This window comes from Poeciliopsis prolifica, unplaced genomic scaffold (genome assembly GCF_027474105.1).
Source record: "Poeciliopsis prolifica strain line A6 unplaced genomic scaffold, Auburn_PproV2 SCAFFOLD008, whole genome shotgun sequence".
Classification (NCBI taxonomy): domain Eukaryota; kingdom Metazoa; phylum Chordata; class Actinopteri; order Cyprinodontiformes; family Poeciliidae; genus Poeciliopsis; species Poeciliopsis prolifica.
Window position 1 is genome coordinate 11,994,677 of NW_026562383.1, and position 24,477 is coordinate 12,019,153.

A 24,477-nucleotide genomic window follows, 5' to 3' on the forward strand; every position below is an offset into this window, starting at 1 on the left:
GCGGCTCTGATTGGCTCTCAGGATTCTCCAGGTTTCACTCGTACCTCTGAATGCTGAAGAGGTGATAAGACTAAAGATGGGTCAGACAGACCAAGTTTGAAAGCTTAGCTAAAAGTGAGCAAAGACTCTTTCCACAAAATGCAATCTATTTAGAGTGGTCCACTAACTTTCTCTGTCTTTGAAAACACGAAGTCTGTGCAGCACTGCAGTCCGGCAGAGTGAGCTGACCTTTACAGTATTTCTTTCCTGAAGTGCAGTGAGAAGTGAATTATCTCCTGTGCTTTGTTTATGGCACCCTGCAAAACATTTTATTGGCTCTGGAGCTATTTCCAGGCCACCATATATCAGAGGTTGCACATATTTGTTCAGATTTGCACTTCTGGCAAGTTGTTTCTCTTACATTATTCAAACATTCATGACTATGCAACCTCCTTCAGAAGATTTGTTCCGACAGTGTTTGATACTCCAACATGTAGAAAAATATGTATTATAATGATGCATTCAATTCACCTGAATTTGCAGAGTCAATAGGATTCCTGTTGCCATGAAGTGGTAAGCTTTATTGCAATACAAACAAGAAAGCTGGCTATACATGCAATATATTTGCATTTTATATATTCAAACAACAATTAACATGTAGGTATTAGAAAGACTTAATGTTAGATGTCAAAAGTACAATTTAAAAACATATTAGCCTTCTTTGGTTACAAATAAAATAAAAAAACACATCAAGTGGCAGCCATACTGGATTTTAAAATTTGGGTTGGTGAGAAACATCAGCTTTTCCTTCACTAAACTGAGGGAAGGTTTCTTTTGTGTTTACCAACATAGCAATTAAAAAATATATGACTGCTGACAAAAAATTAATCCACTATTAAACATCCTCATCCACCTCAGGATGTTGTGCATTGTGTAAGAACATTGTTGTTTTGCTTTTTTGTGTATTTGTTCATGTTTTTCTATGAGCAAACAAACAAAAAACAATAAAATCCTGAGCTTCTTTTCTAAATATCTATTTTGTCTTTGGAGCTTTCCAGTTTTTCAGAAGTGGGTAATGTATTCCTTAGCTGTTTTGGTTTGTCCTACCTTCAAAGAAATATATGTAAAACCCTGAGCAAAAAGGAGGAGCCAGGAGAGAACTAAAGGTTAATTGCTTGGAGGAGTTTTTTTCTGAAATATTAGAAAGAAACACCGAAGAAGAGTAGAAAGGTTTTGCTTCCCACAACCATGTGAAGAAACCTTAATGTTATTTGTCCCAGGGTTCCGGGTAGTTGCTCTCCAAAATTATTTGTAACCATTGCGACACAGATAAATTATCAATAAAAATAAATAAGACTGATCGTTTTGTTCTTTTTTCTTGCTTCAAGGATTTTTGTCTGCAATAAATAAAACCAGGTACTTACAAATGTGTGACCTGAAAAGGTCTTTGCACTCTTTGTAAGAGAACATTACAACAATAATTGTATATATTTCTATTTTATGGATTGAAGTGCTTTTCTGTTTTTGTGTATACATAGAACATGTAAAACATGATGTTTTCCACATTAAGTACGCTTGTTCATTTCCATTTCTGGTGCTAGTTCCAATCACTGAACCGGGTGTTGCCTCGAGGTGAGAGCCATCAAAAGCCACCAAAGAATAAAAAACTACTAATGCACAATCTCATTTATTGATGTAAAGTTTGTTTAGAAATGCCCAGTAAACCTGTCACAGGGTTTCTGAAGGAAACATGAGGACACACAGAAAAAAAACATGTAAAAACAGGGGGAGAGGGGATTTAACCCTATATGCTAAGTTCTTTTATGCTTTGAAAATATTACCATTAAAGTGGTATTTGGGCAAGGTTCCGATAAGAAAGAATTGTTTGCATCCTAATGTCTTCATTGGGCCTTGGACAACTGTAAGAGCCTCGATCCTGTGCAGGCCTGTCCTAAAAGGGGAAGGTATGCAGATGGGAAGTGCCTGTATAAATAAAGCTGTGGGAGAATAATGTTTTTAGGAGGCAACCAGTTAAGCTTTATGTAATTCAGAAAGGCTTTTGTTATATTATATTGTTACTGACTGCAGGGACTTATCCTGTTCAAGCTATTGCTGTGAAATGTGTACTGATTTATTCACATCATCAATATCCCCTAACTTATGATTTAGCCGTTACTCTACTCTGATGTGTTTTACGTTTTACAGAATGACTAAACGACCTGTTACTAATTAAACCTTGCTTTTAGAGTTTCTAAGAGGTTTGGTGAAAAATTTTCGAACAAGTTTGTGGAGCAAACGTCATGTTCTGTAATAAAGATAAAGCTTTTGTGTCAAGGAGAAATCTGGCATTTTGTTAAGGCAATGTAATTAAAGGGAACACTACTAAATATTGAGAAGTTGTGTGTGTGTTCGTCAAACTTTGAAGCAAAATTGCTCTTGGTTAAAACCAAAACAACAAAAGTTAGTACAGCATACACACACACACACACACACCACACACACACAAACACACACACACACACACACACACACACACACACACACACACACACACACACACACACACAGAGGGTGTTTTCTGGCTGAAACAATGTCAGGAAAAACATTTCCTTGTTTTTGTTTTGCAACGAAACAGCATGCATGTTGGAGAGATGGTAATGAACAACATGGAAGAGAGTTAATATTGGGAAGCTTTTTCGACCTGCCTTCAACACAGACTTTAACATTTCTTTAATCCTGATCATTATGAAGGAGTTTCTAAACTGATCACAAATGGACTGATACTTTACTGATGTAACTACGGTTGTTGCTGTGGTTAGCAAATTTACTTCACCCTGATTTAAACCAAGGACAAAGCAGTAAACCACCTATATCCAGCTGTTCAGTGAAGGCATCAGAGATTTGTGAAAGATTACAGACAGGATCGTTGATGTCAAGGGACATCCCTCAAAGGTCAGCAGTGAAACTACGGAAAGGTTAGCAATAAAATTGGGTTTGGAAAAAATATTGGAAGCTTTGAACAACTCAAACTGCACTATTCTGGCCATTGCGACAGAATAAGTTATTGAACAACTGGAAATGTATCAAAATATGACATTCATCTTTTGATGGCCATCCATCCAATGCTTTTCTACATATCAAGGAGAACACACTATTCTATTGTGTAACACGTCGGTAGTGGTATCATGCTGTGCTGTGGGGATATAATATCCAACAGAGACAGCAAAGCTGACCAAAGTTGTTGGAGCTACGTACAGGGCGTGAAGAAAACCTCTGAGAGTCTAGAAAAGACTCAGACATGGGCAAATATTTGGATCTGTAAATATGTGCAAGGTTGATTGACAAAAAGAAATACACTATGGACTCAAGCGAGCTAAAACAGCTGAACATGTTAAGCTTTTCATTTATCAAAATGACAAAAAAGAAACAAAATATTTTACAATTTTCAGTCCACTTTACAATTTTGAAGTACTTTGTTCTGGTCTCTATCAAACCGATTCCTATATACATTAAATTCTGAGGTTTCAATGTGACATAATGTAGAAATATATTTGAACTGCAATGTAATTACTATTTAAAAGATCTCCCACACTTACATGTTATAATTAAAATATAAAAGTATACTGAATAAAAAGCACTGGAGAACTGTTGTTTACTCAAAGTGAGCTTTTTTTTTGTTTGTTTGTTTTTTTTAGCAACAGCGTCCTCTTCTGTTCGAAGATGGCAACTACTTCGACATGATTGGCCAAGCGGTTGTCAGGAGTGTTTACAGGAAACATGGCTTCTCTGCCTGTTGGAGAGCATCAAGAAATGGAAGGTGAGTATAAAAATGTTCAAAGAAGTCATCGTGATCTAGCTGTTCGGTTTGGGGAGAGTATAAACTATTTAAAACAGGTTGTGTGTTGTTTAATTTTGGCCGTCTGGGTGGGCCGTTATTCTTGTGATACCCAGACCTTCACCCTGGTTTTGTTAGCTAACACAAGGCGTTAGCTGACGTTTTTTTTTTTAAATTTAACATCTGGTCAGTCTTGTGTTTATGCACGGTTGTTGGTGTATATGCTCGTGTAGTTTTGTAGGAAACGCGAATACCTGTATTACTATTTATATTTGCTTTTAATATTCTTCGGTTTTCGCTCATTTGCTCATTAGCTGTAGTCCAGTCAATAGCCGAGCCAGCTAGCATGTTTAGCAGTCTGTTGAGTCTGCAAATTTGAAACTGCTTATCTTCGCTGACGAATTGGTAAGAACGAAATGTTGCCGAGACGTTTCATCGAGTGATCCTTAAGGCACTATTTTAAGTCTGTGGGGGTGAAGGCGTTAACTTGTTCGTGCACTTCACCAGTGCATGCTACAAAGGGCACACCGTGTATTCTCAATATAAATGTAACGGTACTGAGTAGCTCACTGTCAGCTCTGGATGCCTCTCGAGCCATCCTCTGATCTTTCAGTACGTATGTTGGCAACATTTTCACCGGAGTTGTAAGGCAAAACATATTTCTTCTTAAATGTCATCAGTAGAGCCCTGAACTGATACTAGGTTCATCTGTGAGGGAGAGCCACAGCTTTTTGAAAGTCTAAATTCTGCTCAGACTCAGGTTGGACTGAAAGTTGTTAGATTGAAAGTATTTAAATTTCCTGACTGTGTCAGCTCTGTCGCTAAAAATAGACAAGGAATTATATGTTGGGCATAGTTACAACATCTTTGACTATTCTCAAAACTGTAATCCAAAGCAGATAAAAAGCTGTTTCTGCAGCCTACTGGAGCAACGGATTCACCTATAAGCTCAATGATTTATAAGCTCAGTGATTTAAAAGCTCTGCTGCTTTGCAATAAAATAAATCTTGTTCTTTATGTCAGTGGATCGACGAGGTGAGTCCGAAGAGTCTGGTGATGATGACACCAGAAGAAGGAGTATCAACGGCGATGTGGACCCAAATCAGCCCGCAGGAACAAGTGAGTCACTCTTTGCTACCCCACATAAACAGCCAGGAGCCGATTTATTTATGTTTCTAAATCACATAGTTGGTTAAAAGTGGCCAAGCAGTTCCTGTAGGTTGAATTTTTCTCTGCTAAATCACATTGCCTTTCCATTTTTTCCTAAGTGTAATTTTGTTCTTTATGAAGGTACAGAAGAGTCCCCTGTTGACATGGACACCATAACCTTGGACCCAGAAGAAGAGGTTTGAAGATGTTTTCATTAAAGCATTTGTTTGCCTGTTATTTTATTATTGTCATATAAATTCATTCCTGTCTTGTGTGAACATTGTCAGCTGATGTTCTTCTATTCCTTCTAGGATGTTGATCTTGTTCATTGTCGTATTGGAAAAATCGAAGGATTGGAAGTTCTACAGAAGGCCAAAGTAAGCAAGCTGGATATTTAGATTTTATTGATTTTGGAAGAAGAGATGTGAGTGCAGTGTGCAAAACTGAGTTTATTTTTGTACTCTTGATCTATAAAAATAGATCATATTCTGGGAGGGGTTTTTTTTTCTTCAAAATGGCTTTAGGTTTTTTTTCTATTCTTTGTCTCTGCCTATCCAGACACTATCCTTAAGACAGAACCTCATCAAAAAGATAGAAAACCTTGAGAGCTTGAGCTCACTACGAGAACTAGATCTCTATGACAATCAGATTCGCAAACTAGAGAACCTGAGCAACCTCAAAGAATTAGAGTAAGTGTGGTTAGAGAAAAATATGTATATTTAAGCCTGAAAATACCTATCTGATGTTGACTAAAGTCATTTCTTTGGTTACAATCTACCCACAGGTTGCTTGATGTTTCCTTTAACATTCTGAGGAAAGTGGAGAATTTGGAGGAGTTGACCAAAATTAAAAAGCTTTTCCTGGTTCACAACAAAGTCACCGCCATCTCCAACATAGACCACCTCACAAGTCTGGAAATGTTGGAGCTGGGCTCGAATCGTATTAGGGTCAGTCGAAGAGAGTCTGTTTAAGTTACATTCTTAAACCACTCATAAAATAATGTGATGTGATCTTAATTTGATCATGTCTTTATCTTGTTGTCTTGCATTCGCAGGTCATCGAGAACCTAGACGCTCTTTCGTCATTGCAAAGTTTGTTTCTTGGAACCAATAAAATAACAAAGCTTCAGAATCTGGACAGTTTACACAACCTGACTGTTTTAAGCATTCAGGTACCTGCAAACAAAGTATTTTCACCACCTTAAGAATGATAAAAGAAGAGTGATCAATACTTTCCTGCATATTTCTTTACAGAGCAACCGGATTACTAAAATGGAGGGACTACAGAACCTGGTCAACCTGAAAGAGCTCTATCTGAGCCACAATGGCATTGAGGTCATAGAAGGCCTGGAGAACAACGTGAGTTATGCAAGCTTTTGTTTACCAATAAGGGCTACATGACAGACTGTTTAATGGTGCACCAATGTTCCAACAAATTGGTTAGCATTTTGTAAATGTTCATTCATGTTGGTTTTTCTTTTCTACAGAAAAAACTCAGCACGCTGGATGTTGCTGCCAATCGAGTTAAGAAAATTGAGAACGTCAGCCATCTGACAGAGCTGCAGGAGTTCTGGGTATGAATTGATTTGTGTTTAAGAATATTATTTACAATTTAGCTTTCATATAACATTTATATGACTTTAGCCTCTTGTTTTCACTGAGTGGTAAATCACGGTTCGGTGTATTATTTCGTCTGTTTCTTTTCTAAAAATGGCCTTATCGTAACTCATATTCTAATTTATTGAATATGACTGAATATATAATTAGCTGAGACTTCAAGAAACAACCGTTGGAAAATCAACTTGATATGCCTTAACCAAGTTGTGTGTCTTCTGTAAATAGACTATGACTTACTGTTGCTTACTGAAACATAAAATTAACATGTTTGGGCAGTTGAAACCTCTATTTTCTTTTGCATCTGCCCTTAATCAATACTGCAAATGAAGGTTATTACTGTAGAACATCTTTGGTCCAGAGTTTTACCTTTGAACAAAAACAGCCTGTGATGGTAAATTTACAAAGTTTCATGGATTGTTTTAATCTCAGACTGCCTAACAATCATAGGATGTTACCAACAAATAAACCAGCTGCTGTTTTCAAAACAAGAGGAAGGCTATATATAAATACAGAAACATTCTCAGAAAATGGAAGGGAAAACTTTGTGTGCCTGGTCCTAGTGGAAGCAAGGTCTCTGTAGAATCATCAGACGTCTATTTCAGAACATACAGCTGAATCGGTGACAGTGAAGAAGGCGGGTGGAGGAAATCTTGAGAGCTCTGACAGGAGCACATGCTTGAATGTCTTGTGGTCAGATACTCCTATACTAGCAGTCAAAATTCACTCACTGGTTTAAATACAAGGCAATTTGTGCTTTGTCCTCAATATCTTCTCAGATTCTGCTGATCAGTGCACTTTTCAGATTAGACAATCACTGGAAGATCTCTTTTTTCACTTAGACTGCTGCTGCTGTTCTTGCTTTGTAGATTAAACTTCCTCTCCAATCTCATATTACCATTTCATGTCCACTCAACCCTCACACTTCCATCCACCCTGATCCTGTCAATCCAAAACTTCACCTGAAAATTTTTAACAGAAGCCATCTTTGATGTGATGCGGTAGATATGGATTACCATATCTACAATAAAAGTCCAAACTGTTATGCTTATGATACAAATTGAGAAAGTAACTAAAAGTCAAACTTCTTAATTTACGCTTGTGTTGTATTTGAATGTCTCCTCAGATGAACGATAATCAGATAGACAACTGGTCGGATCTTGACGAGCTGAAGAACGCCAAGTCCCTGGAGACGGTGTATCTGGAGAGGAACCCTCTACAGAAAGATCCTCAATACAGAAGAAAGATCATGCTGGCACTGCCCACTGTGCGCCAGATTGACGCTACCTTTATTCGCTTCTAAGCTGTAGTGTACGACCCACCTGCCAAACCTCTCAGTGTTTCACCTCCCTGCCTGCCCTGCCCACTAAAACACCTCCTCAAACATATTGGCCTCACAATGTCATAATGTCACTCCAAAAAGGATATACATTCCAACACAGAACTCACTCATCATACATGTATGCATGTATGCACTCATGCAAACCTCAATCAATGCTTTTGTTTTCAAGCTTTTATTTATTAAGGCGGAACTGGTGAAAATGGAAAACTACCCTATGCTCATTTCCTCTTGTTTCTTCTGCACTTTGTAGTTTGTTTGTTTTCTGTTTTCCTTTTTGTTTCAAATTTGTTTGCATATGTGATACAGTTAGGCGCACCAGTCTTGCTGTGGCCATCAAGAAAATAAGAAATCGATCTTACCAAACACATCAATGTAGTTGCATTGTTCTTATGTTAGTGGAAAAGGAGACAAATATTACTGTTTTGGGGATTTTGTTTTTGTATGTTCTGTCACGTCAATGCTGTTAGCATAACTGAACCTGAAGAAAAGACCAGTTCAAGATCAAACATTTAAAGGGAAATTGTAACAAGATGAAAAAAATAATAATCAACAACTATGTTTTTTTTATTTCTGCTTCAGCTTAATTAATATCTTGATCTAGAGAATAAGAAAACATAGAAACTGAAGCCTTAAAACATCTGATAATTAAAAGAAGACTAGAAAAGTGGCCCACGCAGTCATTTAAAGAACGACATTCTTTACTTCTGTATTATTTTAAATAAACTGACATCGTAACAAAGGGAAGTTTTTTTTGTTGCCCGGCAGCCTTGTCTATTCCTTCAAATAGTTTATGAAATAGGTTTAACAGCTGATTAAAGAGCCGTGTAGTAAAGTAAAACTCATGATAATGTCAAAAACTATCCATACAGATGTTATGTCACATTTTTTGTTAGGCATTAAAGCTTGAAACAGCTTCTGATTACAGCCTTTGGTCACATTTACTTTCACCAGGTGGTTCATTTATTTAATTTAAACACCTGACGATAAAATGTAGATTGTATCAGAGTTAAATGTAGATTCTAATGGCTGGACCGATCAAAAAGTGTTTACAAATACAAAATGAACTCAGCGTTGGCACAAAAACATTCAAATACATTGAGATATGAATAGTCTACGATTAGAATTTATAAATATTAAATCATAGTTGCTTTAGGATTGTTTAGATCAAATAATGGCAAGACCAGTCAAATCTAACATTATCTGGCAAGTTTGTTGTCCATAAGTCTTAGGTGCTCATGAATAACTCCCTGGTCCAACTGACTAGTGATGCATCTTTAAAATAAAAAGATGTCACACCTCAGGGATTAAAGATCACAGAATAACTTATCAGAAAGTAAATATTAAATATAGTGCTAAACTAAGCTCACTTTTTTCTTCTCATCTAATGTCTATGTCACTGGGCTTTAATTGACAAATGGGCCCAATTTTTATAAGCATAAAAATGTCAGAATAAAACAAGTTTATACCATAGAGTTAGTCATTCAAATGGCAACAAGTTGTCAAAGGAAGCAAATGCCTTTTTAAAGCCTAATGTTAAAAATTAGAGATCCCATTAAAACTATCTACAAGAATGTTACGCATTATTAATATGATTGTTCATTTAAATTTAGTTTACCTAAATAAAAAGGAATAGTAAACTGAATTGGAAGTGCCACAATGTTTGTTTGTAAATACTGGACATCTCATAATGTAGGTGGCCTGTGCCATCATCACCCTCCCTTTGTAAAGTGATGTTTTATTGTGTTTGTGCCAGGCTGCACAACAGATTTGCGTGAGATTCTGAAAAAGAACGAAGCAAAGCCTCTCTGGTCAAGTAGGAGCATTAAAACAAACTGCTTTCAACTCCTTGTTGTCAGAGCTGATGAGTTGATGCTTTTTGCAAAATGAATGTAATATGCAAATAAAAATAAAGTTACACTACTTAAGAAAATGTGTCGTTTTATTTATTGTACTTGTCATGAGGAGTACCTTTTCAAAGTTTGATATGAAATTATGTGGTTGTATTCAACTATTATTATCCACCCCTAAGCTACACTTCAGACCATATAGCTATAGAATCAGGATATAACTGCAGTTGTAAACCAGTTTACTGAAGTTTATTCAGGTTAAATAGTTTACATTAATATTTCAGTTTGTATTTCAACTATCATATGAATCCATAAGAAATAATGAGAACCACAAGAAACTATATAAAGATTATCTTAGTGATGGTTATGCATTTTGAAGTCCGTTGTATGCCTTAAACACATATATTATGACTACATGATCCAGAATGCAGCACCAGCTTGTAGCGGGTTCGCGCCGCACAAGACGTTGAGGCGAAAAAGACCACAAAGCGCATGCGCCGCAATTGTATGTTGTTGTTTGTGGCGGTAAGATGGCGGCGCTCGGAGACACCTCAGCTCCGGGGGTGAACGGGTTAATACAACAATTCACAGCAATAACAGGTAAAAATAAGCTTACATTAAGCTTTATAAATAATAGGTTGCTTTGGGGGGGTCATAAAGCACTAGTTCTCTTTCCACAAAATATATGGAGCAGCGCGCAGATGAGGAAAATGGACGCTATAGTGTCGCTGTGGCTCCTTCGCTGTCAATGCTTTGCAGAGTGGAGAAGCAGAGCCAGTTTTAGCTAAACTATGATAAAAATACATGTTGAAGGTTTACACAGCTACTTGCTTTGAAAATTGCCTTTCTTATTCATTCAACAGACAATTTGTTTCCCTGTTAAAGTGTTATCACTTAACACATCGTTAGTCTCGACAGTATTTTTTTTTTTTTTTTTTTTTTGCTTTTTGGATGGCTTCTTTTCCGTGAGTGTGGAATGGACGTCGGCTGTAGAACATTCCCCTTCTTCATCTCCGGCCTCATGTCGGGTTACTATCATATTAACAGTCGCCGTCACTTAAAATACCTGGACAGATACCGCTTCTGCCTTAGACGGTTAGCACATTCATACGAAATAGTTTTTAAGTGCTTTGAGATGACGTGCAGTGTTTCAGTTTTAAGTTATTTATTGAAGAAGAGGAGAGTAGAGTGAGAACAGGGGCCATCAGACTTGAAAAGTGAAACGGTCATGCGCAGTACAGGCGGAAGACTTTGAATGGCTGTTGGGTTTTTGACGCTTTAACAATTACTGAAACGATCCATTTGTTGTACATGTCCACCTACAACATATTTTTCGACATGGATGATTTAGATACGTTTCAGGCTTTTTCCAGTGACTTGCATGAAATCGCCAGAGTTTTCCGCTTTTTATGATTCCCTTCACATCTTTGGAAACCGGGTGCATATTTTAGACGAACTTTTAAGGCAGTAACTGGCTTATAGATTCGCAATAAAATTTGAACGTCAGACTTAAAAAAAAACAAACAAAAAATAAACTCGTTGTTGCTCCTGCTGTCCTTCCCGAAACAAATACAGGACCCTATCGCCTAAGCCAATTCTAAGGTTTTCTTTAGAGACATGGCAATATGTACATGATTTTTCTCCAGTTCCTCCACATACCAACAAAATATCTCATAACAAAAACCTGTTTATATTTGCAAGAGTGTTTGGTAAAGACGGACAGCAGTACAGATTAAGAACGGACAAAGCCCATACATAAGTGTTTAGAACAGAATTGATCAGAATAAAATCAATATTTTGCTTAAGTATTGCTGCTTTTATATTATAATTATTTATCTTTCTTTGTTTTTAGCATTTACTTAAATAGGGGGAAAGAAAGTCCAATAGTTTATTCTACAAGTGATAATAGGAGATTCTTGGACTAGATATGTACAATATTGAGGTGGAAAAAGCATGTGTAATTGTGAAGCAGTAGTGTGTGATTCTATTGTAATAAATCTCAGAGTGCTATAACATCCGTTATCAAATCAATTATTTGGGCAGCTGCGAAGTGTTTCATTAAAATTGTTTTCTTAAAATTGCAAACATTTACAATTTTTGTGGCTTTTCTGTCATACATTTTCTTTTCGCGTGCTTTTAGCAATGCTTTCAAAATGAACATTTGCCCTTCTGGAAATGTATTAAAATTAGCTGTTGATCAATTCTCAATAGATTTTTTGAACAGTGAAATGTTTCATGCTCTCTACAGTATTGTGACGGAGTTAAATTTGATTGGCTGCTGTCATTGTGTCAGGGGCCACAGAGAGTGTTGGAAAACACATGCTGGAAGCATGCAACAACAACCTGGAGATGGCGGTGACCATGTTCCTGGATGGAGGTGGGATGGCAGAGGAGCCCAGCACCAGCTCCAGTTCAGCAGCATCGAGCAGCAGAGCGCCCCCTACAGAGTGAGCTTATGTTTTAGCTTCACAGGCTGAAGTAAAGCTGACTGTGTCATCTTTACTGTCAGAATGGCACAGATTTTTATTGAGATGGTAAAACAGAGCTCTGAATGAAAATGTGTAATTAACAACAATGTTTTGCTTTTGTCTATGTGTCATGTAATATTTCAGTGAAGTACGAGCACCCATTCCTCAGAAGCAGGACATTTTAGTAGAGCCTGAACCTCTGTTTGGAGGTACTGGAAATGTTCTTATTTTTCCACCAATTGACCAGAATGTTGTCCCTTACAGCTATTGAAATATTTTTTTTGTTGTTGTTTTTTTGTGTGTGTATATTTTCATGTTTTCAGTACCAAAGCGAAGACGCCCAGCTCGGTCTATATTTGACGGTTTCCGAGACTTTCAAACAGAAACGAGTGTGTACTTTATATCCTAATATATTTGATATTTGAAACATTTTCACAGTTTAATTCTTCTTGGCAGGAATTGACTATAAAGTTTCTTAAGCTTTCAATTATATTGTGTTAAGTTGCTAAGGATTTGGAATGTTTTTCTCTAAAAGTTCGTCAGGAACAGGAGCTGCGTAACGGTGGAACAGTGGACAAGAAACTGAGCACTCTGGCAGACCTTTTCCGTCCTCCCATAGAGCTCATGCACAAAGGGAGCTTTGAGACGGTGAGGAGTCACTCTCCACCTCACCATTCTTCAGTTTAACTGGACTTTTTGTATAATTTCTAACAATGGCTGTTTAGATCACAGGTGGGAAACCAAGTATAAACCGGCAGAATGTCATTTCATTCTATCGTTGTTTATTTATAAAATTAGGAGTGAAGTGGAACTGGAGATTTATGTTATATATGAACTCTCTGGCGGTCTTAAGGGATGTGATGTAGAAAAGATATGTTTATGTAAAAACATTGAGTGGTTTCACTCTGCAAAAGTTGCTTTATTGGTCAGTTATGGGGCTAAAGTAATTTTCAAGTGCATCTTTTTTTGCCAATTTTGTATTTAAAAACTGATTTGATAAATTGTTGAAACATATTTGATGCGCTTGACTGTTTTCTGTGTCTTTTAGGCTAAAGACTGTGGACAGCTTGAAAATAAGTGGCTAATGATAAACATACAAAATGTTCAGGACTTTGCTTGCCAGTGCCTCAACAGAGATGTGTGGAGCAACGATGCCGTGAAGAACATCATCCGAGAACACTTTATATTTTGGCAGGTACACAAGTTATGGGAACTTCATTACTGACCAGTGCACACTAAAAGCTTTATACAGTTTCAGCATCGACTGGTCAGTTTCAATGTCGTTATCTTTGAACAGCATTTCTGTTAATTTTGAACAGAAATGTTTCTGTTCAAATACTTCTGTTCATGTTTCAACAGAAATTATGAGAAAACCAAACATGCTAATATTCTTGTTATGAAATACATAAACATGTTTTTTGTAGTTTCTCAGCAGCAAGAGAGGAATCTTGTTCCTTCCTTGTTTTTATGCACAACTTCCTGAGTCCATTTGTTGTTTTTTTCTTTTGTGTGTTTGCACATTACAGTACAGTTTTTATCTTGGCAGGTTTATCATGATAGTGAAGAGGGACAACGGTATATCCAGTTCTATAAGCTCAACAAGTTTCCCTACATTTCAATTCTTGATCCACGCACAGGTGAGAAGCTTTGATGAATATTTATTGAACGTTTAAAGGATTCAGTATTTGGATTTTCTTGAAATGTAACAGTGAAGAAAACAAGCATGTCAGATGTTGTGACCGCTGCTGTATTGAACACTTGTACGTTTTCACCGTTGTTCCGAGTTGCAAGTGTCAGCTCTCTGTCTTTATTCCCACTTTCAAGCTTCTTACATTAAAGTGCGAGCAGCTTTGACCAGAGTTTGGATTCTTCAAAATAAACACAACAGTGTGTATGAAGATCACTGCAAAAATGAAGCCAGCTATAATTTTATTCACTCTGAATGCAAAACAGTTTCAGAGTTGATGCACACATGGCGACATGTACAGCATCCAAATTTACTTCCATTTGTAAATATAGGAGTAAATAAAGGCCACATCTTCTTCAGGGCTGTAGAGTGTTCTCACAGGAGTCTGATGTCCTGTGAACCCCCACATAAAAAAGTACTGAATAGAAAAATATATCAATTGATCATTAACACGTCCAGTTTTAACATAGCCTGATATCCAGACCCTTAGAAGGTGTAACTTATGTCATTAGGACTCTTTATTTTAAATGCAAAATATTTTTATTAAGGTGCAATTTCAACCTCCTCAAATTCAGGGCAAAAAATGGTGGAGTGGAACCAGCTGGATGTAGCGTCGTTCATGGAGCAGGCGACCGGCTTCCTGGCAGAGCACGGACAGCTCGACGGGCCCACCTGCAACGCACCTCCTGCCAAACGGGCACGCTCAGTGAGTGTGCGATGTCACCCTCAGCACCACGCTACTCATTCAGTTCAATCTTTTTCTTTTTTCTGTATATTTTGTAATTTTGGCTTGCAACCATTTTAGGAGCTTCCTCATTGCTTTGAATAGAATCAACTTGATTTAATGTCATTCATTTCGTAAAATAAAATTCACAACAGAAACAGTTTTTACTGCCCTTTGATCCGTCTTCTCCGGCTGCTCACTGCGTTTTCTCCTCCAGGAGAGTCTGATCGACGCCAGCGAAGACAGCCAGCTGGAGGCGGCGATCCGAGCGTCGCTACAGGAGACCCACTATGACTCGTCAAACGTCCCCGACGCCCCCGACTCCCCCCGATCAGAGGACGAATCCGACGCAGAGCCTTTCTCGGACAGCGAGGGACCCATTTCTGTTGACGGCTCAGACAGTGAAACACCAGCACCACACGAAGAGAAAAGTTCTTCAAGTAAATACACACAGAGTGCCACAGTGGCCACCACCCAGCAGCGTCTACATCCCGATAGTTCCACTTCCTACCACAGAAAATCTCCATACAAAGAGAACAATCACAGCCACAAAAAAGAGGAGAGCAAAAAGAACCACCTGGAGCCCTTAGCTCCAAGTCCGCTTCATCCTCCCCCTGAAGCTGACTCTGGAGGGAATCACTGCACCTCTCAAGCCAAAGCTGCTGCAACCACCAGCATCAGCACCACAACTTGTGACGTGGACTGTCCTGATGACAATGGTACGAAGAAACACTAACTTTAAGACTTGTTCCAGAACGATTGTGTCCGATATCGCTGCCAGAAGTTTGAATTTAGCTCCAAGTAAAGAAATCAAAAATTAATAGAATGCATTAAGTCAGAACGTTGTTTTGAAAAGTTGTAGGTCTGCTTCCAACCTTGAGGTCAGATTCAGCATAGATGCTGGTCATATAAAACATACTAAAATTTGTGTAGAGGAGGAATCCAACTTATTTGCAGTTCTGATAGTTTGTACCTCCTCAGCAGCAAACATAAAAAGACATTCTTTATATGTAGACATGCTTCTTTATATTTAGGCTACCTCTGGTGGATACAGATATGCCCTAATCAACTTGACTCACTAAGTAATTTGGCTACTTAGCCCAACACTTAGGAAGCCACACTGATTTGTATCAAAATCCTGTACCCAGTTCTGGCTTTATTATCAGATCCAATTTTGACTTCCAAGACCTAACAATCAGAATTAATACAAAAAAGTTTCTGGTCTGTAAGATCATTTAAAAACTCAAGTGTATAGCATGTAGAAAATAGCACTTTCAGACTTTATTGTCTATTAAATCCTGTAAATTTTGTCATTTCTTAAGTAATTTTTTAAATAACTCTTGTTATACTTATTACCTTTGTTTCTTTCTTTCATTCTCTCTGTCTGGGTCTTGTTTTTTTTTCCTTTTTGTCTTTTTTTTCCCCTTGTGTCCTTTTATTTACTTGTTTATCTTCCCAAGTTGATAATTTTGTGATTAAGCTTTACATTATATTAATTTAACCCTGGATTAAACCGTTGTTTATACTTGCAGCTGCAGAAGTCCAACTCCACTGTTGCAGAAATAAATGTAACATTTTATTTTTTGTTTTTGTTTTTGCAAAGGCCCCAAAGCCAGGCTCATGCTTCGTTACCCAGACGGGCAGAGAGAACAGATCTCCTTGTCTTCAAAAGCTAAACTTTTGGTGAGTTCAATCCACAATTAATGTTATTAATAATGTATAAAAGTATCTATGTCCCAAAAATTATTCAATGTTTGGTCATATTAGAGTCACCGATTTCAATGTCTTGTGCTTTTTAGTATAAGGATGTTTGAAGTGTAGGAGACGCATTAAACAAGTTGGGACTAAAGATGAATTTCTTTGGTCATGATGAAAAACACCTTGTGTGGTGGCAACCTAACAGTGCACATCCTTTTGAAAAGAAAACTTGTCAGAGGCTGCAAAGACTTGAAACAACATTCCAGCAGCACAGGAGTCTTTAACAGAGCAACACTTTCTTGGCTTGGATAAAAGCGCATTCATAGGTTTAGTATCCAGACCTGAGTTCAGTTGAGATTCCATCTTCAAAATTGATGTTCCAAGATTCTCATCTTTCAGATTGACGTTGAAATTTGTGGTTGTGGAAGAAAATTCAAGAAATTTTAATGCAGACGAAATTTGTAACTAGCTAACATTGTCCCTCTCTTTCTTTCAAGGCCCTCGTTAGACACGTCCAGTCCAAGGGTTACCCTAACGAACGCTTTGAACTCGTCACCAACTTCCCCAGGAGAAAGCTCGCCCACTTGGACTATGACATGACGTTACAGGAGGCGGGGCTATGTCCACAGGAGACTGTTTTTGTTCAGGAGAGGAACTAGCCATCCCAGAAACATCCACTTTCTGCTTCTGTATCTCTAACAGACGTCACCAATTCACACATCAACATCCTGGGCCAACCTTCAGTTCTGAAGGAGACTCTGCTTATTTTGACAGGGCTGATGTTTAAGGATGGACCGCCTTGACTGTTCAACTCCGCTGACAGTTTAATGCCTTTGTAATGCTCAACAATTTGGCCAGTAAGGTGCTTCAGATATCAGCACTTGGTTACTTTTCTAAACAATGTCTATTCTGGACTAATGCAGCACATTAGAGCAGAATACACATTGTTTTCACCTGTTCATAAAACCTGGGATAACAGATAACGAATTGACTGTGGGCCACCAGAGACTTGTACAAAAATACTTTTACTTCCCAAAATGTAGATTAAATGTCAGAGTTTATTTTCTAGCTCTTCCTTGTTTTCTTTTTTTTTTTCTGTACATGGACGAGTAAAGGAAGGTTCATTCTTCTTTCTTTCTCCATCATTGTTTTGAATTTTGGGACTTGGACAGCAGAAGTGTTTGAAGAATAGATCCAAAAGTTGCAAGTAAAATAAAGATGTCTTTTAACGCAGAAGGGAATAAAAAAAGGTTTTCAGACCTACGACGAGCAGAGATAGCTTAGTGAGACTGACATTTACCCGTAGCCGATGTTTCTTTTTTATATGCTGCAACCAAAACATGCTCATATTGAAATATAACCACCAAAATCCAAGACATTCTGCTTGATCTTTTCTTAAATATTTGAAACATAAGGTTAAAATGTAACTCTTAAAGAGATGCCTAAAGTTTTAGGGAAACTTGATATGCAGCTAACAAAAATCTATTCTTTATTTGGACACTGCTTGATTTTAAGTATTGATCGTTTTGCCAATGTCAAGGTGGTTGTATAAGGAATCAAACATTTTGGTACTTTAAACAAAACAATTTTTTAAGATTTGCTACAAAAAATGTGTAAATCTAAATACCAACAACAAATGTGGAAACGGCTAATTAGGTTCAAACTGCAGTTTTTAAATTGTAAGTAAATATCCTGTTATGTTTTTTTATCTGGTGGAGAATTCAGGGAGTCTGTAGAAGATTTGCATAATTTAATCTAGGAACAGGTAGGAGTGGATTTACAGGTAACCTTCACATTTAAGTTCAAAGATGTAGCAGATTTTTTTCTGATCAAAAGCTCTCCTCCCCAGCGATCACCGAAGACTGGAATGTAACTGATAGTCAGTCCACTTTACCGCTTTAATAGCTGAAGCTGCACTGCAGGTACTGGGTTCAATCTTGAATGTCTATCCGAACAAAGCTTTCACTGGTACTTTTAGTATCTGTTTGGAAATATGCCAAAAACATTTCATCAGACAGATTTTTAGTATTTGATAAGCTCACACATGCACTTAGTTTCAGATCTGAAACTAAGGAAACTAATTTTTCCTTAGTTTCAGATCAGCCCAACTAAGGAAAAATCTTTCCCTTAGTTTCTGACCGTCTACTTCCTGCTGGCACTGCTTGGTGTGGCCTGCAGTTTCCACTGACAGTCCTGAGTCATTTCACAATGAAGACTCCTTAAACTCAGCTCTTTCAAGTGTTTCATTGGAGAACCTTTGAAATAATATTCACTCCACCGGTCATGTAGTTGGTTATATATAAAACCTGTTTTTAGTAGACATACGGAATAATTAAACATTGGTGAGGTAAAAATCTATTAACCTGTTGGGTTGCTATCCTCGGAGTTTAAGCCTAACCTGAGTTCTGGTTTTGTATGTTTGCCATGTGTGCAATCTGATTGTCCCAAATTACCACTATACAGCTTTATTTTTTTATTTTTTTTTTGAATACATAATGGAGGTAGCTCTCCATTATGTATTCTGGTCTATATTAAGGATTGATCGTGAATTGACGTCTAACCTTGTTTCTTATGTATCTCAAGAAAAGAAATTGACTGGATTTCAACAAAAAGATAAACCTTAATTTACCTATTAAACCAAAAATGTGACGTGTAGCTGAGTAAAAAGTCAGGACGTCCTACCCTTTATTCTAGTAACTGGTGTTGCAGTGAAGCAGGTCTCTTGACATTGGCCTAAAGGAAGTTTTACCCTGCTCTCCACTTTCAGCTGTGAGATGTTTGAGGGCCTTCTTGCTTGTAAAGTCTGTTTCAAGCTGGATTCATAGAAGCTCAGAATCTGAAAGGTTTTTTAAAAGTGAATATATGTTGCACAAATATTTAAGTATGGGTTACATAAATAAGACATTAGCATCGTAGTGGGAAATAATAGGAAGAACTGATCCCTTAAATCATATTTTCCTTGGAGCCCCACAAAGGATTGTGTCTGCTCTGATGTAAGGAGGTAAGTTTAAAACAAAGGAATAATTGTTCCAGCGAAGACAGCTCGCAAATTTATGTAGGGCACTCTGAAACCTGGACAGTTGTTATAAAATGTGAACTGCTTTACAGAGCTCGTCTCACCAGAGATAAAATTGTAGATGTGCTTTGAAAGAAGTCAGAACAGATCTTTTTATAAAACACTTTAAGAACACAATAGTTAAAGTAGCATATCTATTAGAGTAGTAGAGTTTGTTTGACCATGAAATTAAATGTGTAAATCAAAACACTGATCATTTCCACCAAATCGTTTTGATGAACACATTGTCCTGATTAAATCTTTGCTTTCTTTACTTCTTTTCTGTTTGCAGGAACTGGGAAATTCCAAATGAAAGAAGCGATTGATGGGAGGGAGCTAAATCCAGGGAAACTAGTAATGCCAATCTGCTTGGGGATTCCAGAGCTATAAGACTAAGATTGAAGTTAAAGCTGAATACATACTCTACAACAACAAAAATGTCTGTTTTGAGTGTCAAAAACAGGTCAGGACATGTCATATGGGAGGTACTCATGGGTTCTTCCAACCGCAGAAGTGGTACAGGTTTGGTCTCAGACATCAAATATGGAGGTTCTGCCCAGGTAATGTGCTAGGAACACGCAGCAAGAACAGAATGATGTCTTTTACTCTTTCAGCCCTTGGAGAGAACAAATTGCTCTGTTCTTGAGTTTGAATAAACCTCCATTACTGTTATATAAGACTGGCTTATTGGGAAACATTAACTCTGTTGTGGATTTTCTTATGAGACGTTATAAATGATGAGAGAAGCAGTCCAATTCAACGTGATTTATTTCCAGTTGCAAGAGGGGAGAACACATCAAAGTAGTTTGGTATGCATTCTTTGAACTTGCAGTGCAGAGACTCACTTCTACCCTCCTTTCTCTACACAAACAGATAAGGGTGAGTGGGAGAGGAGGGGTGTTAGTCAAATGAATACCAGATGTTCTTCAACTTTCACTTTCTAAAATTTAACTACATACATGGTATCATTCATCTTAAGCTCACCTCTCTTGTGACATTGTCTAAGTAAAGCACGCTCTTCTAAATTGCTCTGCATGCCTAAGATATCTGGAAAGAAATTTCCACTTCATCCCTCAGACTGATCCTCCTAAAATTGCATACCTAATCATCTAGGTTGTTGATGCACAGCCCTTAAATTGTATCCTTCGTTTTCTGCACTCTTTGGATGTTTCATTGTATCCACATCCCTTGAACTTTTCCACATTTTGTCACACCACCACCAAATTTATTTCATTTGGATTTTATGTGTGGACAAAATTGGAAGAACCTTGTTCACCTTCACGCAGGACAGGAACCCCAAACAGTCAGATGCACAGTGCAATGGGTTCAATCAAAGTGTAGTCGTGTGTTAAAATGTCCCAGATCAGTCTGTGACTTTGAAACTATTGCTCACAGAGACGCTGCATCCAATATTAATGAGACTGAGATGTTTGAGAGGCTAAATGTGTAAAGCTGCTACATACTGTACACACCCCAGGAGAATTGGACCTGTAATTTAAGTGGAAGCTTCTGTTGGCTGGACTCCACACTTTTGATATTTTTATTTGTGGAGAATGTTTATTTAAATGAAGCATGTTTCACTCTTTTTTTTCATTTCACATTAAAGTCAATGTGAAATTCATTGTCTTTCTTAAGCTGTTCTTTTTCCTCTCGCCGTTTTAACTCTGCAGTCTGCAGAAAATGAGTAATAGCTTAATAACAAGGTCAGGTTTGTTTATAGTCTCTCTTTGTTGCTGGTCAGGTCATCCTTAGTCATCATTATTCACTTGTTTTGTTAACACTTACCCATTTAATAAATGCCAGAACCTATATTATCAACAATCAGTCAGAATGGGGCAAAGGTCAGAGTTAACAGAAGAAAAAAAGAAGTCCTGCAGCTGCACAAACAGATGAGTGCATTGACTCTGCTTCACTGCCTCCTCTGTGTGGATCTTACAGTTTGAGACGTGCCTTTATTCACCTCCTGCTCTTTGTGGAAAGTAAAATAAAAAGAAATGGCACCTTAAAAAGGAATAATTTAGATAATAGAAAATAATTTCATTTTTTTTATTCCATGAAGAATTTTTGAAAACTTCTGTGCTGTACTAACACTATGGTATGCATTCTTTATATTTGTAATAAAAATGATTCGGAGGCCTTAATCAGTGCTATATCACTACAGTGAAGATACTGTTGTACATATCTTTGAAGTGTTGAGGTTTTATGAGGTAACTGGGACAGCAGCAATTAGAGGTACGGTGTATGAGGGGGTTCTGGTTACGTAATAAGCCATTGCCCTTGGTCATATTTCAGTCTTTCAGCTGGTTCTGAGAAGGAATCAATAGAAGCTAATGTCCGACCAGCAGGTGATCTCGGATCTAAGTTCACAGTAATCTGTTACCCATTTTATACTTGAAAATCAGTTCAGGGATCATGAGATAACGTCAATCATGACAAAAACTCTTTCTGTCAACTCTTTAGGTAAACATAACAGTCCTCAAATGGTCTTTGGATAAAATTATATCAATGGTTGTAAAAAATTTGACCCACAGATTTACACTCAGCTTCAGCTCTTTCAATAAGAGGTGAGAATATGTGCCTGTTCTCAGCTTTATGTGCAGCTTTGATTTCTGAGTGAAAATACAGGAGTGTTTTCCTGAGCTGTTGTCGTGGGTGGACCTTAGGATGATCAGTTTGTGACAGTTCAGTCTGACTCATTAAACTACACTATTTAAAACACAAAGCATCTGACGGTTCAAGCAAATACCTGGCTAAGCGAACTGAAAACATATATTTTTTTTACCCCTCAAAAGTGCAATGTTTTTTCTTTTGTTTGTTTTTCTCATGATAAACGGTGACAAGCTTGTCCTTGTTGAAGGGATTTCCTGGGAATATTTATGAAGAAAACCTGATAGTGGCTATAAAACACTTGAATCTAGTGTGGATGTTTGCCTTACATGCACCCAAGATGACAAAGGAATAGTTTAGATTCACGCACAATCATGTGTTGCAATGTCCTAGCTAAAGTCCAGTTGAAATTCAGATGGACAGACTTACAGATAATCATATCTAATCACATTTGATCCTTTGAGGACAGAATAGAATACCTAGTATTTAGTCAGAAATTTTCATCATTAAAAAAAATGACACATTTGATTTCAAAACTTTTAATGAAGTACTTTTAAAATCAAAAGCATGCCTCACGACTTTTCCCTCCCCGAAATTCAGAAAACCAGCTTTTGTCCTGTTGGCTGCTGTGAATGAGACTAAAAAAAAGAAACATTCTTATTTATAAGTAGTAAAATAATGAGTTGTGACAGCATGTGGTAATGAGTTCATGAGAAAATCATTGTCGAACATTAGTTTAGCAAAAATACAAGATATGTAAGTTGCGAATGAGGTTATTAAGCAATTTGTGGAAAATGTCAATCTCTCACCTCTCAACACATTGATGTTACTGACTGTGTTATCATGAGCCATCATTGCACTGCAGAGTGAAGTGTCAGCACAGATTGACCAAGTAAGAGCCATCTGTGAGGTCGCAATAGAAACTCATCTGCAAAAACCAGACCGGGACTCAGGGATGTGTCCTGGTACAGGCAAAGAAAACAAAATAATTGTACGATTAAATGACATACGATGTGACAAAATATGGAAACTATGTCCTCTGAACATGTTTAAGTAGCTACAGGATTCTGCAAGCAGACTGTAGCAATTTGTAAGAGCTTCCAGACAGTAGGGGGAAAAATATACATCAAGAAAGCTATGTGTGCTTCTAGAAAAAGCTAGCCTCCTTTGTTAATGTGCATAAAAATCCTTAGAATAAATGCACCTTTTGTCCATAAAAAAATGGAAAAATCTCACTTTTACGGAGAGGAACTTAAAACATCCACTTTCTGCTTCTGTATCTCTAACAGACGTCACCGATTCACACATCAACATCCTGGGCCAACCTTCAGTTCTGAAGGAGACTCTGCTTATTTTGACAGGGTTGATGTTTAAGGATGGACCGCCTTGACTGTTCAACTCCGCTGACAGTTTAATGCCTTTGTAATGCTCAACAATTTGGCCAGTAAGGTGCTTCAGATATCAGCACGGCTACCACAGTCAATCATCTTGTAGCAATGTCGTTTTCTCAAGATTGGATTTAGAGGACCAGTAGTACCATTTAATTGTGTATATGTTTTTTTTTCTGGAACATGAGTTGCATGAAAATCTACCAAGAGGTGTGAGCCATTGTTTTACATAAAATTTGTGAGTCACAAATGATTTTTTTTTTTTTTGTGATTTTCCTTTGGAACTATCTTTTTATGCTTTTGCAGTTTTAAGGACTAAACAGAAGTCTTAATGTTGGAACAAAAAGGAAAATATGATCAGAAAGGGCCAAAGCAACCACACATATTGAAAAAATTGACTTACTTTTGCTACATTTTTGCTTAATGACACACAGCAACAAAAGAAAAGAGTGGCGATACAAAGTATCCCAGACAAAGTATTACAGACACCCCTGTTTTGTCAGTATCAAAGGTTAACATCACAGTCCTTTCTGATTGGTTGGCGGCTTCAGACAGGATCAGCTGAATGTCACTTGGCAGTGATTGGCTGCTGCACTTTAGACTGTATCTGGCCAAACAAGTCTGACCTTCTGCAGATAAAAGCTACCTCACTGGGTAAAGAGCTTCGAAAGTCCAAAAGTCGTATCAGGATGTCAAAATAAAATGCTGACATCCTACTACAACTTTAGTCTTTAGCCAATTTTGTAAAGTAAAACATAAACTACCTTTGTTACATGACTCTCAAGCCCATGTCATACATGCACAGCATGTTATTGCATATTGAGACACGAGGTAGTTAGTTAGTTTCAAAATAAAATCACTTTTCCCTCACGACCATGTACCAATACAGACGGGAGGTTATAGAGGCCCGTTTGAAGACCTCATTTTTGTATTTTTCTAAACAAATGATATGATCACCTGTCGGTTTGTGCCACTATGACAGAAAGAACGGAATATAATCAGCTCAAAAACATGATTGTATTCACAAGTTAGAAGTAGTTTTTATTAGTGTCTTGGAGAAAGACTGCAAGATGCTAAGATGCTAC

At 37.5% G+C, this 24,477-nt stretch overlaps 2 protein-coding genes across 3 annotated transcripts; both read left to right on the forward strand.

Annotated features, from left to right (window-relative positions):
- The first annotated feature begins 3,707 nt into the window (after positions 1 to 3,707).
- On the forward strand, positions 3,708 to 9,838 carry ppp1r7 (protein phosphatase 1, regulatory (inhibitor) subunit 7). The gene is made up of 10 exons (XM_055032662.1): positions 3,708 to 3,796; positions 4,838 to 4,933; positions 5,105 to 5,160; positions 5,275 to 5,340; positions 5,522 to 5,652; positions 5,748 to 5,910; positions 6,018 to 6,134; positions 6,217 to 6,321; positions 6,450 to 6,536; positions 7,703 to 9,838. Exons 1-10 carry the CDS (start codon positions 3,757 to 3,759, stop codon positions 7,877 to 7,879), a joined length of 1,038 nt encoding a protein of 345 aa, XP_054888637.1. The 5' UTR covers positions 3,708 to 3,756; the 3' UTR covers positions 7,880 to 9,838.
- Positions 9,839 to 10,274: 436 nt separating this feature from the next.
- On the forward strand, positions 10,275 to 17,472 carry ubxn7 (UBX domain protein 7). Of its 2 annotated transcripts, none has more exons than XM_055032657.1 (11): positions 10,275 to 10,365; positions 12,059 to 12,212; positions 12,378 to 12,442; positions 12,557 to 12,622; positions 12,769 to 12,881; positions 13,282 to 13,428; positions 13,780 to 13,870; positions 14,496 to 14,626; positions 14,862 to 15,363; positions 16,248 to 16,327; positions 16,840 to 17,472. In XM_055032657.1, the coding sequence occupies exons 1-11, from the start codon at positions 10,296 to 10,298 to the stop codon at positions 16,999 to 17,001; spliced, it is 1,581 nt and encodes a 526-aa protein (XP_054888632.1). In that variant the 5' UTR covers positions 10,275 to 10,295; the 3' UTR covers positions 17,002 to 17,472. The 2 variants fall into 2 exon arrangements, with proteins under 2 accessions (XP_054888632.1, XP_054888631.1); XM_055032656.1 differs by lacking the exon at positions 16,840 to 17,472 and adding an exon at positions 16,444 to 16,732 and having other exon boundaries at positions 10,281 to 10,365.
- Positions 17,473 to 24,477: the final 7,005 nt, after the last annotated feature.

Coding starts and splice junctions, on each gene's coding strand:
- ubxn7 (XM_055032657.1), top strand. CDS start 10,296: ATGGCGGCGCTCGGAGACACCTCAGCTCCGGGGGTGAACGGGTTAATA. Junction 12,623..12,768: donor AGACTTTCAAACAGAAACGA/GTGTGTACTTTA, acceptor TTTCTCTAAAAG/TTCGTCAGGAACAGGAGCTG. Junction 14,627..14,861: donor CTGCCAAACGGGCACGCTCA/GTGAGTGTGCGA, acceptor TTTCTCCTCCAG/GAGAGTCTGATCGACGCCAG.
- ppp1r7 (XM_055032662.1), top strand. CDS start 3,757: ATGGCTTCTCTGCCTGTTGGAGAGCATCAAGAAATGGAAG. Junction 3,797..4,837: donor AGAGCATCAAGAAATGGAAG/GTGAGTATAAAA, acceptor TCTTTATGTCAG/TGGATCGACGAGGTGAGTCC. Junction 5,911..6,017: donor TGGGCTCGAATCGTATTAGG/GTCAGTCGAAGA, acceptor TTGCATTCGCAG/GTCATCGAGAACCTAGACGC.